The 13,608-nt window shown below is 44.0% G+C and overlaps 1 protein-coding gene across 1 annotated transcript in view; it reads right to left on the minus strand.

The window, feature by feature from the left end:
- RGS7BP (regulator of G protein signaling 7 binding protein) overlaps positions 1 to 12,606 on the minus strand; it is a 104,451-nt gene extending 91,845 nt beyond the window's left edge. Inside the window, exons 1-2 of the mRNA XM_058731415.1 lie at positions 11,783 to 12,606; positions 10,726 to 10,892 (exon numbers count right to left, since the gene is read on the minus strand). Of these exons, the coding sequence (XP_058587398.1) occupies positions 10,726 to 10,892; positions 11,783 to 11,947 (332 nt within the window). The 5' untranslated portion in view covers positions 11,948 to 12,606. The remainder of the gene's footprint in view (positions 1 to 10,725; positions 10,893 to 11,782) is intronic.
- Positions 12,607 to 13,608: the final 1,002 nt, after the last annotated feature.

Consider the following 13,608-nt stretch of genomic DNA (forward strand, 5'->3'; position numbering starts at 1 on the left):
AATTTTGGAAGTTATGGGTTAAATGCATTTTATGACCTAACTGCTGTATAACATGGTTTATATAACATGATTTTCAAGTTCAATTTTTCTTAATGACTTTATTATAATCTAGATCATAGGTCATTTTACAGCTTATCCCTATATCCAGAAAATGCTGCCTCTCTACCTTTTATTCTTAATAGTTCATCAGATTTTAACTCCTTGATGAAATTCTTTCTTTGATTTATTAAAGGAAATTGTTCCAAAAAGAGAATCACTCAATCTCAGGTAGATATATTCTAAATGTTTTCTTTTTAAATTAATTAATTAATTAATTAATTTATTTATTTATCATTTATTTTGAAAGAATAAGAGCAAGTGAGACCATGACCTGAGGCGAAGTTGGATGCTTAATCGACTGAGCCACCCAGGTTTTCTTGAGCCATTGCCTACACTCCTTGTAGACTCTGTCTCATTTCACTTCCTGTCTGGTGGAAACTATACTCAAACTATACTCCTGTCTTATGAAAACTATACTCAAACGTACCTTGCTTAACTTCCTGCTTTCCCAAGAGGTTCCTGCACCTCTTATCTTTTCCATGGGTCTATTTAAAAGTGGCCAACTCTTGTTAATCCCTTTGGGACTCTTCTGTCTGTTGTGGATTTCTGTGTGAGGAGCATGTAGGCTGTAATGAGACTGCACGTAAGACCTCGACATTCAGGAGGCTAAATGATTTTTTTTTAATGGTTAAAAGGTAGGCTTTTATAGAGGGAACCCATAGATGTGGACTAATAGGAGAGGACCATCCTTTACACACTGTTAGGGAATAAGAAGTAGATCAGTTTGAGTAAGTAAAGAGTCAGATAGTAAAAGAAGAGTCCAGGAGTACAGCTTGGGTGCTATGACTGAGATGGTTGGTTGTTGGCCATTATCCATTCTCTTCCTTTCCCTTCTAGTTAACGTGTCAGAGAAGAATACACTTTCTAGTCTCCTCTGTAGTTAGGTATGACTACGTGATGCAGTTCTAGAAGTTTTGTTTGGGCTTACTTAGAAAGAGCTGACCCCACTGGGAAGCATAGCCTTTCCCCTGTTCATCATCTATTCTGGACTGATGGCTGGAGCTCCTGTCATAATCTTGCATCATCAAGTCAGGTTGAGGGTGGAAGCCATATGCTAAGAATGGGCAACAGAACAGTGATTCCATGTTCTAAATTCCATTCTAGGGCTCCTTTTCTGTGTGAGAATAAACCCTGGTATCTTTAAACAACTACTTCTTTGAATTTTTTGTTAAATGTAGCCAAACGTAAGCCATTTTGATACATATGCTCACTTGGGGAGCTTTAAAAAATATCCGAATGCCCAGGCTGCATCCCAGATAGTTTAAATCAAAAACTCTAGGGATGAAATTCAAGCACCAGCAATTTTTTAAAGCTTCCCAGGTGATTCCAGTGTGCAGGCCAAGTTGAGAATCACTGCTTCAGGCCGACAGGCCTCGTATTTGGCATGTTCAAGAATCTCTTGGGAGATGGGGTGGTGCTTGTTAAAAATTTGAATTTCCACATCTTGCTCCCCAGACATTTTGGTTCTTTGGGTCTGAAGGCAAGCCAGATGATTCTGAGACTGGGAATCCTGAGATCACATTTGAAGAAACACTGCTTTAGGAAATGGGTATTGGCTTGAAGTTTTAAATCAAAGAAGTGGCGAGATCAGAGGAAAATTATAGGCAGATTAGCCTAGAACCAGTGAGTAAATTGCAAAGAAGAGGTGAGAGACTGATAGTGAGGGGGCCAACTGAGAGATAGTGTTGTGATTGATGGCCTGGGGGTACCAACTGTGAACTAAGAGGGTAACCTCAGAAATGGGGAGGAAGAGAGAGAGAGAGAGAGAGAGAATTGGTGCTGAAAATAAGGGTGAGGGGGGCTTATTATGAACTGACTTAATTGGGGACTGAAGAATACACTAGGGGTTTGACTTCTGGGTTAGTATGTATTTGACCCTTTTGCTCAAACTCCATTAAATCCATATAGACGAGGAGTTTATTTATAGCTGCACGTACTGATCTTTGTTAACCGGAATCAGCTCTTTTGTTTAAAGGCACAGACACTTTACGCTAACAAGAGTCTACTTTACAAATATTGGTATTTGTTTATATATAAATACACGTATACATATAGACCAGCAATATACATAGGTGCATATATGTATAGAGACAAGCAATTAAGTGTTATTCATGTGGTTTTTCCTTTTTTTAAAGTCATGTCTTGTAGAGCAGAGGAAATAAATGAATATAGTTACTGCTCTCGAGCTGTGCTTTATGTAGACAGCTTTTTAGAGGAGTTGTAACTAACCCTTCAAGGGCTAAAAATATCAAGAGTGATATTTAAAGGTGATCTTAATGGAAAATCATTATTTAACTATTCAGTATCCAAGCAGACAGACGTCAGGGCAATATTTTATCAAACAACTTTCATTAAACATAATTACTTGGAGCAGTTCTAAAATACACAATGCCTGCTGACCTGCTGTAATAATGAACACCTATACCTCAGAAATCAGTCGTCAGTGTGCTTTATTTTAAAGTCTTCTGTTGTTTAAAAACAACATACTGGTTTCACAGTTAGAAAAAAAAATAATGGTCCAAAGTAATAGATAAGTCATAAAAAATCAGCTAATCGGACTGATCAATTCTTAACCTCTTTGTCAGAATAGATTTTACAATGCCGCGTAAAGTCAATGAACAAACAAAACAGACGTATCCTCACTGACCTGTCCCCCAGGGTGCAAGCATGCATGAAACACGGCTGTGCTCTCTTGCACCTCCCCATATAAATAATAAAGTGACAACAAATTTTCCTCAAGTTCATTTTAGATTTCGTTTTCTCTCTAATCGGCACATCTGTTAAGAAGGCTCTAACAGGGTGAAGGTCATTAGGCTGCTATCTTTTCCAAGCATAAAAAGGCTAACTTCAACAGGCCACGGGAGAGCCCTTGTCTAGATTCCATGCCACCTGTCATCTTGTCACTGATAATAGCATGGTTCTTTAAGTTGATGTGAGTCATTACTATGTCACTTGTTTCCAGAGTAGGCCTCCGGTCCTTAAGCAATAGTGTTAGTACCGCTGAGGGAACAGTGCCTGGCCAGTTCTAGCCATGAAGACCAGAGAGGGTGAACACTTTGTATGTGGACTGTCACGTGCTTCCTCTATCCCCACCCAAATACCATCTCCTGCGGTTGGATTTTTGTACCACCTTTGTGTGTTCCATGTTGACACATTAGTAGTTAAATTAGTCACTGCCAAGTGCTAACCACACCAGGGATTCAGGACCTTTGTGACCACATCCATTTCATATAGAAAGCATTCTTCTCCATGGTCACCAACCCCACCCCTGATATAAGCTAAGGTCTAATGATAAAGCACTGGGCACGGGGAGGTCTGTGGTGGGGAAGTGTTGAGGGAATGTACCAAGTGCTGGGCAAAACTCTACCTCCATTCCCACTGGGCCCCATAACCCAAAGTGTGAAGAGAATTCCTACAGATGGGTCAAGGGAATCTGCTGGGTTAATTTATGCCTCCTCAGCCCCAAATTCTTCTGTTGAAATCCTAACTCTCACTACTTCAGAATGAGATCTTATTTGGAAATAGATCATTGCAAATAGAATTAGTTACATTAGCATGGGGCCGTGCTGAGTAGGGTAGGCCCCTAATCCAGTGTGACTGGTTTCCTTATACAAAGACAAAATGTGGACACAGACACACACAGGGAGAAAGAAGGACACTGAAGACGAAGACAGATGCTTCAACACACCAAGGAACAACCAGCATTGCCAGCAAATCACCAGAAACTGGAAGAGAGGAACAGATTCTTCCTCCCAGTCCTCAGAAGGAACCAATCCTCTCTGTACCTTGATCTTGGATATCTAGCCTCCAAATCTGAGATTTAATCTACCCAGTGTGTGGCATTTTGTTACTATAGCCCTAGCACAGACTAATTCAGAATTGTTCTCCCTTCCTTTTGTACCACTGGCGTATGGTGATGGCTGGTGTATTCTTTGGGGCACACATAATCCCCTTTCATGATTTGACCAGTGAGGGTTAAAGTTTTGAAAGCAAAAACACCTGTAGTAGAAAGGGAACATACAGGGCAGAGTGGGTGGCTTGGAATGGCTGCCAACCAGGCCTCTTGTACTAATAAGACCTCCTCCATCATGTGGATTAAGAAAGCTGTGAGGGCTGCCTCCATGCATTTCCATACTCTCCCACCCCACGTACTGGCTGCTGTCTCAGCCCCAGTGTGGGAGCGAAGCGTCACTGATGGAGCTGTGAATCTGTATTCTCCCTCTCCCCACCCTCCCAACTTCCTAGCAAATGGAACAGAGAACAGACAAGAACCAGCTCGAAGGGGGGACTGGGAAAAATGGAGCAGAAAAGTCAAATGGTCAAACAAAACGAAAACAGACTAAAAAAAGGGAAAAAAGAACATGAGGAGAGATGGGAGGAGAAAAGGAGAGAAAACTAGGGAGCAGGAAACTAATTGCTGGAGGGAGAAATCTGAAATCTAGGTATGAATCTCTAGGACAGTGATTATATCATTCTCAGAAGCCATTAGGAAACTAAGATTCTTCTTGTGATCATATGTTCACATCTCAATAAATTATCTCTTGAATTCAATCATCAAACTGCATGCATGATGCTTTTGTTTTTTGTTTTTTGTTTTATAGCTTAGTTCTATAAACAAAGTCTGTGATTCTGAGTGAATTAACGCAGAACACTGGAATGATGAAACCAGGACTCAGAAGTCATTCAGTGCAGCCCTCTCATTGAGGTGTACAGAGAATTTAACAGACTTGTCCAATGTCTCACAGCCTTTACCAGAGCTAGGCCAAAAGATTTTGTAAATATTACATCGTTTATGAGGAATACAGTTTGATTCATACAAAGAAAATATTTAAAAATATTTTTTTTGTTTGTTTATTTTTGAGGGGGAGAGAGAGGGAGGGAGGGAAGGAGAGAGAGAATGAGCAGGGGAGGAACAGAGAGAGAAGGAGACACAGAATCCAAAGTAGGCTTCAGGCTCTGAGCCCCCGATGTGGGGGCTAACTCACGAAACCATGAGATCATGACCTGAGCTGAAGTCGGAGCTTAACCGATTGAGCCATCGAGGTTACCCCCCTACAAAGAAAATATTTCTAAACTTAAGTGCTTTTAAACCCTCACCTATCCGTATTGTTGTTAAGGTATTAAAGAAGAAGGCTTTTGATATCATTCTGGGAAGCCTCAACCTGGAAAATTCCCCCAAACATAATGAAAGGAACCAAGGGCAACAAAAATGTATGTCAACCAAAATAATGATTTGAAAAATATTTGATGAATAAATTTATTTTTCATGTGAGTGTATCATGATAACCTGAATTTTGAATGTCTTACTAATAATTAGACTCACACGAATCTGAATTTCATAATAGCATTACTACATGCTACTCAGCCTTGTGAGTGCTTGATGTATGTTCACTTACTCAGTCCTTAGGGTGTCATCTGATTCAGTCCCATTAGTTATAAACCCATTTTGCTGATGAGGAAACTGAGGCAGAGAAGGACAGTTTATCTACCTTCATCAGGTAGTTACACTATCTGTAAAAGGCAGGGCTGAGATTTGAACACAGGCCGTGGAGCTCCAAAGTCGGTGTAGTGACACCGGTGTGCCAGCCTGACATCTACCACCCTGGGAGGCAATTTGCATATCCATCCGCACACATTACTTGTAAGTGCTAAAGCTAGGACTTTATCCCAGTCTAATCTGATGTCGAGTCAAAGCTCTTTGCCATCACACGATACTGCCTCGCACATTTTCCTACTTAAACCTCACTTTCACTCTGTCAGCAGCCACTAACAGAAGGTAGTGGTGAGAAGGAGATGAAGTGAGACACAGGCGCCGTAAAAACAGTGCCAGAAAAGGATTCCCAACCCTCAGCCCACCAGCCACAGCATTATCTCTTAGGGTCTCCTGGAGACCGTCGGCTCCTCCGGGTTCTTTCTAGCCTGCGTGCTGTGCTCCTTTCATTCTCGAGATGTGGTGTGTTTGATAGAATAGACACCAGACTAGGGAGCCATAGCCATGGTTTCCAGGCTTAGAGCAGCCTTGGACTGACACAGCGTCCTCTACAGGCTGGAGAGTCACATCCTTGGCCCCCCCAATCCTCTCAACTACCGCACCGTGAGCATCACAGCTAGTTTAACAGAGAAGGGCATTGAGATTCAGACAGTGAAGTAATGCCATCCAGGTTACAGAAGATGGTACTCCATCCTGGTCTGCCTGAATGCTAACTCTCCTCGCATACTCAACCAGGTTGCCTGTAAAGTCGCTTGAAATCCTCTAAATCTTAAAAGACAAAATGAGGAAATTGTGCTGAATCAGTATGTTCTGTGCCATGAAGCCCTAGGGATTCTTTAGCCGTGTCTCAGAAGGCATTTTGGGAAGGAAGTCCAAGGACACCTGGCTCGACAGACACCTGCCCCTGATGTGTGAACTGCGCGCGCACACACACACACACACACACACACACACACACAAATACCAAGCAGGGCACAGCAATGCCACTTTTGACCTGCCTTACAAATCTGACTTTCCACATTCAGACTGAAGGAAGATTCTGCTGCTAAAACAGATTGGGGGACCACGGCAGCAAAGTCATCTTTGAGGCCCCCTTAGCTTTAATACCAAGGAGAAAATCAGCACCCTAAAGGGACAGCAACTGTCGTAAGTCAGTGCAGGCAGAGGAGACCCAGGACTCACCTGGCTGGCTCTGTCCAGAAGACCTCAGTTGCTGTGCCGCAACTTTTGCTGATCTAGACACAATCTGAGAAAATGTTTTGACTGTGTCTGTGAACATGGCCTTCTTACCCAGGGCCAGCTAGTGAGAAATACAGTGGGAGTTTTCTCAGTCAGGGATGAAAGGGGTTTTTATTTTCTTCTTCTTTTATCTTGCTTCATCCTCTTTTTACCTTGTCTACCTCCAACCCCGTCTCCCTCCTCTGGCCCCGAAGCCGGGCATAAACAGGAAAGGAGTGGTCTTTGCTGGTTAAGAAGTGAGTGAATTGGGGGCACCTGGGTGGCTCAGTTGGTTAAGCGTTGGACTTCAGCTCAGGTCATGATCTCACGGTGCATGAGTTTGAGCCTTGTGTCGGGCTCTGTGCTGAGAGCTTAGAGCCTGGTGCCTGCTTCAGATTCTGTGATCCCCCCCCCCCTTTTCTGCCCCTCCCTGGCTTGTGCTCTGTCTCTTAAAAATAGAACATTTAACATTGAAAAAAAATTTTTTAACGGGCACTTGGGTGGCTCAGTTAGTTAAGCCTCTGACTTCGGCTCAGGTCATGATCTCACGGTTGATGAGTTGGAGCCTTGTGTGGGGCTCTGTGCTGACAGCTCAGAGCCTGGAGCCTGCTTCAGATTCTGGGTCTCCCTCTCTCTGTCCCTCCCCTGCTCATTCTCTCCCCTCCACCCCCTTCCTCAAAAATAAACATTAAAAAAAAGAGAAATGAGTGGATTCACTTACTCCTTCAAGTCCTGCCTTTGCAGCACCTGTGTTCCTACTCAGAGCAAAGCTTTGGTGCTTGGGTGAGAGCTGTGAGGCAGGCATCTTGACACATGTGTGGAGAGCCAAGTTTTCTGTTTCCCTGTCCGTTCAGTTCATACCCCTTTTGCTAAAAGCCAGGTATGTAGAAAAGAATGAGGGCAGTCAAAGGCAAATGATATTCATAGTGATGGTGATCATACCTTTTTAAAAAGCACTTATCGAGCTCTATTTTACACAGCATAAACTTCACTCATTTTAAGTGCGCAATTGAATGACTTTTAGTAAATACATAGCTGTACAGTCATCACCGAATTCAATTTGGGAGCACTTTGATCACCCCACAAAGTTACCTCAAACTCATATGCAGAAACTCCCTGTGGCCACTCCCAGTTCTAGGCAACCACTGATCTACTTGCTGATGCTTATAGATGTGCTTTTTCTGAGCATTTCATATGAAAGGAATCAAGGACCTGTGGCATTTTGTGACCGGTGTCTTTGATTTAGCATACTCTTTTTGTGGCTCATCCATATGTTAGCGTGTTTTAGTATTTCACTCCTTTTCACATAATACCTTTTTAATGTGTGTGTGTGTGTTTTTTTTAATTTACTTTTGAGAGAGAGAGAGAGAGCGCGAGCCAGCAAACATGAGAGGGGGTGGGGCAAAGGAAGAGGGAGACACAGAATCTGAAGCAGGCTCCAGGCTCTGAGCTGTCAGCGCAGAGCCCGCTGTTGGACTCGAACTCACAAACTGTCAAAGGCCAGTCAACATGACCTGAGCTGAAGTCGGACGCTTAACCAACGGAGACATCCAGGCACACCTTACCTAATACCTTTTAAAATGGCAGCAATATGTAGAGGCAGGATGATGGATTTCAGAAGCAAGCAACCTGGGGCCGAATCAAAGTCATACCACTTCTTAGTGGTGTGGATTCGGGCAAGCTCCTTAACCTTTCTGAGACTCATTTGCAAAATAAGGATATTAATCCCTCCCTCAGAGGATTATTCTATGAATTAACTGGATTGTCCTGGAAAATGATGGGTACTCAAGAAATCCAGTCTTGGCCTTTACAGTCCCTGGGAACCTTTGCTTTTCTTAACCCTGCTTCAGATTTTAAAGTGAATGCTACAGTCTGGCTACCAGCTTTCACATCAAGTTTGATATGAGAGCCCACATACCTAGCAATATCAGGCATGGAATACCACCAAGGGGAATCATATCCTTCATTAATGAAACCCAAATGGTGAGAAGCTAAAGGGATTTCCTTCAATTATATTTCTGTCATGTTTTAGAAAAAGGTTAAATTGTATTTATTATTTTAAGGAGGAAAATGTTTCAAATTGAATCTGAGAACATTCTACAGAGTTGGCCTTACCTCTTCAAGGCTCTAAGAACACCATATTTTCCTACTAAGTCTTAAAAAAAAAAACCCAAAAAAACTGCTCTCAATAACATCAACCCTCAGATAGATAAAAGTAAGTAGCAAAGGGCTATCAACTTCTGAGTATGTAAAATCCATCTCACATCCTCCAAATTCAACTTTGAATCAGGAATTTCAGACTCCTTTCCTGAAACTTTGGAAGAGTCTGAACTTCATGTGTTTAGTAAAACAGACAAAACTGAACTCCTTGTTTGTTTCTCCCCATTTGGATTGCAACTTAAAGAGGTCATGAATATAATCCCATTGGATACTCTTGGACACACAGTTTACAAAGATGCTACTCTTTAGCTCTGAGCATAAAATTTCCTGTTCTAAACCCGTTCGCCCTTCTGAATCATGGTTTCTCTACAGTTTTTATTCCACCACTATTCCCCTTTGTGTTTCTGATTGTTTTTCCTCCTTTCATCTCTGGGATTTGTCACACCCGCATTTCTTCCCCCAATTCCTTAAACACTGAATTCCCTTCCATCTCCTTTATGGAATCCCAGATTCACTTCCTGTTACTCATAGTATAACAGTTAAACAGAAAAGGCTAAGGCTTCTCAGTATTTCTACTAAACAAAATAGATTTGTGGCATGCTTTATCTCTCACTTCAACGACATTAGATAGTGTATCTTTCTTCATGATAGAAATGCCACTTGTTAAATGTAATTATTAAGAAAGGCAACGTATGGTTTTCTAATCTGTATATACCAATAATAGTCACTATACATATTATGGGTATTATACATAATATTTACATTAAAGATGGAAAAGAATGATTCTTTCAAATAAGTAAATTAGATACAATTCCTACATGTGATCAATCTGCAACATTATCAGGTTAGTCTGACTTAAACTTTGAGTGTGATAGACATACACAGATAAACAGATAAAGGCTATAGCCAGATGAAATCAAGCACTTAAATTAATGTATTAGTGTAAGGATTTCTGTGTTCCCATGCTCTGCGCTCTTATTTGAAAATAGTAACTTGACAAAAACCCATGACTAACTTCTTTCCTGATACTGAGAGATCAGGAAGAAGTAAATGGCGTCTCAGAAGAGAAGCTTACACTCTGTTACCACCTAAAGTAGGCTTGGGAATCTGTAAGTGTGATAAAAATAAAAATAATGGGGAGGGGCCTATAAAAAACCTAGGTTTAGGTAGATTTGTGAATATCCCCAATTTTTAAAGTAATTTTCTTATGTTAAAACTTCCTTTTCATACACTACAGTGAGGAGAGTACTTTATATCCAAGACTTTATTTTAGAGATTTTATTTTAAATGGTATCATAGGAGTTTATCTGATGGTATGAATAGTTGCATAAATATAGGATTTAGCAAAGATTTCCTCTCTACTGTATAGGCCTTTTGTGCAGTAGATGTTTAGCAGCAGATGACAAGTAATCTTGAGGCATGATGACTTAACTTCATTTTGATAGCCAAACTTTTGGCAAAAAAATCTTAAGCCTCAAGTTCCAATATGTGGACAGCATATTGAAAGTTAATTGTTAAAAAAAAATCACTTAATCCCCAAATCTTTGAATATATGTCCATACAAGGATCACAAACCTTCAGATTGTAATTTGGCATATAGCTTGCCTGTAGCTCTCAAAATAATTCTGATCTCAGAGTGATTTGGTTAAACCCCCACATTTGCAAAGATCACCTCTGAGGTCTTGGCCACCGTAAATTACTGTCAGCATCCATGCATCATGTATATGAGTTACCAAATAATGCCAAGAGTCTCCTACCCTGAGATGGCAGCAAGTTTTTGGTGTGCCTGGCGGGCCATTTCACAGCCTTTGGTTCTGGTCTTGTGCATTTCCGCCCGGAGTGAGGGGCAGCTGACAGAGACATCCCCGATAGAAATGACCATCTCTCGGTACAGGGCCACTTGAGTGTTGAACTCTTGGACAAGCTGGAAAAGAATTGAATTTCTTTCACGAAACATCATTAGAATGTTTCCTATTGCGGTGTATACAAAGGTGGGCTTTCAGTGACCCCCTCAGCCAACTCCACAAGTTGCCAGCTAAGGAGCCTCCAAATTGTTTAAAGATCAAAGCACTAAGATGGTAAGTTTCTCTTTGTCCAAGGCACGTGTTTATTTTTCATGGGTAAGTCTGGTCGTGGAAGCTCTATTTCAGGACCTACTCACCCCCACCCATTCAGACTCAGTTTCTGAAGAGCAAGAACATATGCCACTCCCAGGTCACTAGAGTTTGATGCTGGGAACTCTTACATAGAATGCTCCCCTTTACTACAGCAAAGATAAGGATGTGTACTTGCGAAGGGATAAAGGCCAAAGGTAGGCTGCCATAGGCAAACCTTCACCTCTGGCCAGGCCACTGAACCACACTGGCTCAGGAGCCTGAAGGGAAGACCGGCCACAGCCTGGGCGCTGGAACCTTCGTCCCCTCTGCAGCGCCCCGTGTGCTGTGTTTGGGTTTATTTGCTGCTGTCTCCCCACAAAGCAGCACCCCCAGCTTCCCAACCCCTCCCTCCCTGGTAAGCAAGCCAGTTCACCGAGTCTTTCGCATCCACCATTCTCTGAGGAGGTAGAGGCATGACTTACAGCCGGTGACCCTAAGTCCCTTGCCGCGGCACTTCTTTGTGGGGGCATTACGACCCGGCTGTCACCCTGAATCTGGGGACTGCAGATTTAAAAATAGTGCATGTGCACGTGATCGGCATGAAGGAGCTGAGGGTGGGGGAGTGGCTGGCAGTCAAGCAAACGATTAACATACAAGACTACCCCCACCTCCTCTCCAAAAAAAAAAAAAAAAAAAAAGAGGCGCAGTTTTCACCTACCATCTTGCAGTCGTCCAGGGCTCGTTGGGTTTTGTGGGCGCTCTCGGAGCTGCTGCCCCTGCGCTCCCACTCCCCGCTCTGCAGCGGGGGCTTGCTGATCTGGAAGATCGAGGAGCGGGTGGACCGGCTGGGGCGCTTTTTGCGCCCATTCGGTGCAGAACTCATGCATACACATCCACCAAGCCGAAGCCGCTGGTGCAGTGCGCCCCGGCGCGGGCGGCCCGGTCGTTGCCCTGCGTGCCGCCAAGCAGCCGGAGCCGGGAACCGAGGCGCGGCGCTCACAGGGCTGGGGCTGGCTGCGCGGGTGGGTAACCTTCAGCTTGAAGGAGAGCCTGGGAAGCGCTGGCTGTGCCGTGCAGCATCGCTTCCACTAGCAGCGAGGAAGGGGCTTGGTCAAGTTCTGCTCAGCAGCATTGCCGGCCCTGTCCCAGGAGCTGGGCGCTGGCGCGGGCTCGCACTACCTGCCCCTCGGCATGGATCGCAACGCTGGGCGAGAAGGAACGCGCCGCCCGGCGGTTCTGAGTTTCCATTCAGATGGGGGAGCAGCTTTCAAAGCCTGCGCTGTAAGGTGGGGGGGGGGGGGATGAGTGTCGCTCTGGCTTCAGTGTCTTCCCGCAGCGGCGCTCCGTCGTCTTTCCCCTCCCTCCCGCGTTGCCAGGCCTGGAAGGGCTGGCAGTCCCCAAAGCAGGCAATTGGCTCTAATAGGCCGCCTTGATCCCCCGTCTCTACGGGCTCATCTGTTTGAGGATCCCAAATGAATCTGTGGCGGGACTGGCAGACGCAGGGAATCGGTCCGCCTGACGTTGTGCGCTGCCCCGCACATTGATAGGACGGGAATACTAATGTGATCTGTCCATGGAGCACCCCCCCCTTCTTCCTCCACAGTTTATGCACTTATCCAATCAAATCCCCGGGAACGTCAGTTGCAATATTACTTCATCTGCGCTATTATTAGAAACGAAAAGTGTCATCAGAGTGGAGCACATTGCCACATGCTGGGACCTAAACATGGATTTCTAACCAACCTGTGTGCGTTAACGGCCCTCACCATCTGAGACCATCTGGGGCCACACAGATCATCAAAGCCCAAACAGAGGAGCATGAGAGATGATTGATTGAAAAGGTTGATCTCTTGATGACCTAAAAGGAAAGCTGTATTTCCCTGAGTCGGTTGTTGCTCTAGTTGTGTGTGTGTGTGTGTGTGTTTGTGTGTGTCTGTGTCTGTGTGTGTGTCTGTGTGTGTGTGTGAAGTATGCAGGGAAGGGAACTGGCAGCCAGGGGGGCAAAACGCACAGAGGGCATCAGCCAAATTGGTCCTCATCCCATTTTAACCAGTGAAGTTCCTGTTCTTGTGTTCCAGAGTGTCCAGATGGGCTCTGAGGGGTTCCCATTAGAGACTTAACAAGAAGAGCCAATAGTCCTACTTCAGGCTTTCAAAATGACCACTTCTCCTTTATGAGACATCAGTGAGCGAGAGGCCAGTGGAGGTGGTCCAGGGAAGTGCAGGGCATGCCTACAAGAAGCAGGGTGGGAGTGAGTTCTTCGGCCATTGGAGTCCACTGTTACCATAACACCCTACAGAGGTGGGGTTGGTATTCTGCTCCCGTGATCTGAGAATGCTTGTTCCCCTGAAGGATTTATTCGCAGGGGACAGATAAACAGGTCTACCACCTCTGGTCAGTCTCTTAAGGGGATATGGAAAGAACCCAGAGAGGCAGAGCCAGAAATGGGAAGACTAACACCTTAAGGTGTGCGTCTCTAGGATTTTTTTACAAGACAGGTAAGCATAATGGAGTGGTATAATAAGAATGATATTTTGGTCTTTG

The sequence above is a fragment of the Neofelis nebulosa genome, chromosome 1, assembly GCF_028018385.1.
Source record: "Neofelis nebulosa isolate mNeoNeb1 chromosome 1, mNeoNeb1.pri, whole genome shotgun sequence".
Taxonomy (NCBI): domain Eukaryota; kingdom Metazoa; phylum Chordata; class Mammalia; order Carnivora; family Felidae; genus Neofelis; species Neofelis nebulosa.